Below are 2637 nucleotides of genomic sequence, written 5' to 3'. Positions count from 1 at the left end.
GGCCGATCGGAGGGTATGATATGTTTATCTCTCTCTTGTTTCTGTCTGCACTAGTAGTACTGCCTGTATGCGTAGATGTTTCTGCTATATGTGTAGTACTTGCTAGCATACTCCGTGATCAACATGTTATGAACCTAGTCAATGCCATGTTAGTAATTATTTCATGGATTAATCTACTCGGAAAATTGCCTATTTACTCAACACTTGCCCTCATTTTTCTTCCTTTCATGGGGTATATACCATATACGCCGTGACACTGGTTGATGTGGAGTATTGACACACAATCCTTCCATCCATTCGCTCGTGCACACCTTGTGCTCAATTAATTTACATTGCGCACAGCTAGGGAGAGGGCATCTCGCTCGCTCGATGATGATGATGATACAAATAAACACACAAAGTACGTGCAGCTACACGTTGATCCACGACGTACAAGTACACATGCATATCTCGTCCGATGGACAGACGGATGGCTGCTAAACACATTTAACTTCCGGGGGCGAAGTTGGTGGCGAAGGCCCACGCGTTGTTGTTCACTGGGTCGGCGATGTGGTCGAAGAGGTTCTCAACCGGTCCCTTTCCGGTGACGATGGCCTGCACGAAGAAGCCGAACATGGAGAACATGGCGAGGCGGCCGTTCTTGAGCTCCTTGACCTTGAGCTCGGCGGCTGTGTCGGGGTCGTCGGCGAGGCCAAGTGGGTCGAAGGCGCCACCCGGGTAGATGATGTCGAGGCCCTCACCGAGGGGTCCGCCACCAACACGGTAGCCCTCGATGAAGCCCATGAGCACCACCTGGCATGCCCAGATGGCGAGGATGCTCTGCGCGTGCACCAGGTTGGGGTTGCCCAGGTAGTCGAGGCCGCCCTCGGAGAAGATCTGCGCGCCGGCCTTGAACCAGACAGCCTCGCCGAACTTGATGCCGTTCTTGGACAGGATCTCGGGGAACACGCACCCGAGGGCTCCGAGCATCGCCCACCGCGAGTGGATCACCTCCAGCTCCCTGTTCTTGGCGAAGGTCTCTGGGTCAGCCGACAATCCCGCGGTGTCCCACCCGTAGTCGCCGGGGAACTCGCCGGTCAGGTACGACGGGGTCTGCTCGGAGAACGGGCCCAGGTACTTGGGACGGTCAGGGCCGTACCTACACATTCATCCATCCATCCATGAGCAAGGTGTGCATTAGTCGAATGACACGACGTATGCTCGGGGGCAGAGTCAGGGAGAAGAGAAGCATGCATGGGGAATACTCCTACTAGTAGCACGTACCAGATGCTCTGGGGCGCGCTCTTGACGGTCCGGCGCATGGTGATGCGGCCGCCGAAGTCGCCGACGCTGCGGACGAGGTCATCGCGCCGCGGGGCGGTGCCGAGGAAGCTGGTCGTCTGGTGCAGCGCCGACGCGGCCATTTCGCTGGTGGCTGGGGCTGCCTGCGAGCTCAGTGAGATCAACTGGAGGATGGTGTGTGTGTGTGTGTGTTTGGGTGGAGATGTCCGGTGCGCGAGGTGGATCTTTATACGGCGGCTGAGGTGCGCCGGGCGCAACTGGTGGATGCGGGGCGCGACACGTCCGCGCCACCCCATTGGCCGCCGTGATGCCTCCGGATATGGGTCGGCATCCGGCGTCCCCGGCGTGGCCACTCGCCGGCCGCCACCTGGGGGCACACCGGATTTGCTCACCCACGGAAACTAAATCAGAGAATACACACTCTTCCGTACACTAGTAATCGTGTACTAGCAATGCACGTGTTGTCTGATAGAGCAAAATTCAAATACTAAAATCATAAGAGCTTTAGAGCATAAAACTTGTCCACTCACTGAAAAATAAATTCATACTCCTACTATACATGACATCAAGGACATCTAAGGCTAAGGACATATTCTAGAAAGTCCAGTACTTACAAGTTACAAGTGGTAATCTCATCTCCTCTTGCTTTTGGAGAAAATTAGTTTCCGAACCACCCTTTCAATCCAAATAGCATGTTGTGTGTTGTCGCTACATGATCATAAAAAACATCATCTGTAATACTCTAGTACAACTTGAATTGATTTATTATTTCCGTCTAGAAACTCAAGTGTTTTTTCATCGCGGTTACACAAGGATTGGTGCAAATAAAGGACCAAAGAGACTTTCTTTCGACGGCCAAAAGAACATGGTCTTGCTTATTATGTTTCAAAATTGACTATTGATATATAAATGTATTCTTGATAATCAAAATATAAAACAAGAAACTTTTTGATTGAATTGTTCATCACAAGAGCTAGGATTAACCCTGGAGCGTCATACAACGAAACAGATACAAGTTGGATAGCTGATCTAAACAATAAATATCTATTACACCATCGACTAACAAAAACAAATAAAAACTCCAAAAGCTAGCCACCATTGACTTGTGTCATGGATTTGGTCCTCGAAGAGATATGCCCATGCATGATGATCAGAGTTTTGCACCAAGTTAAGACAATCTGATGCTATGATCACCTTCTTCTACTGATCTTACTGCAAGACTATTCCTTGTATATCTATCCATTTACTAATGCCTAGTCTGATTCCAGTTGACAAGTGGGTCGTAGTTGAGAAAAAATGCCTAGTCTGATTCCAGTTGACAAGTGGGTCGTAGTTGAGAAAAAGGACGGATGGACG

General features: G+C 50.4%; 1 protein-coding gene across 1 annotated transcript; it reads right to left on the bottom strand.

The window, feature by feature from the left end:
• Nucleotides 1-273: 273 nt before the first annotated feature.
• Nucleotides 274-1592, bottom strand: LOC123400105 (chlorophyll a-b binding protein, chloroplastic). The gene is made up of 2 exons (XM_045094515.1): nucleotides 1264-1592; nucleotides 274-1138 (listed from the first exon to the last, which is right to left on the bottom strand). Exons 1-2 carry the CDS (start codon nucleotides 1575-1577, stop codon nucleotides 487-489), a joined length of 966 nt encoding a protein of 321 aa, XP_044950450.1. The 5' UTR covers nucleotides 1578-1592; the 3' UTR covers nucleotides 274-486.
• Between the last annotated feature and the right edge of the window lie 1045 nt (nucleotides 1593-2637).

This window comes from Hordeum vulgare, chromosome 5H, assembly GCF_904849725.1.
Source record: "Hordeum vulgare subsp. vulgare chromosome 5H, MorexV3_pseudomolecules_assembly, whole genome shotgun sequence".
Lineage (NCBI taxonomy): Eukaryota > Viridiplantae > Streptophyta > Magnoliopsida > Poales > Poaceae > Hordeum > Hordeum vulgare.
This window is presented reverse-complemented; position numbering and strand designations above follow the sequence as displayed.

Coding starts and splice junctions, on each gene's coding strand:
- LOC123400105 (XM_045094515.1), bottom strand. CDS start 1,577: ATGGGGTGGCGCGGACGTGTCGCGCCCCGCATCCACCAGTTGCGCCCG. Junction 1,139..1,263: donor AGCGCGCCCCAGAGCATCTG/GTACGTGCTACT, acceptor ATGAATGTGTAG/GTACGGCCCTGACCGTCCCA.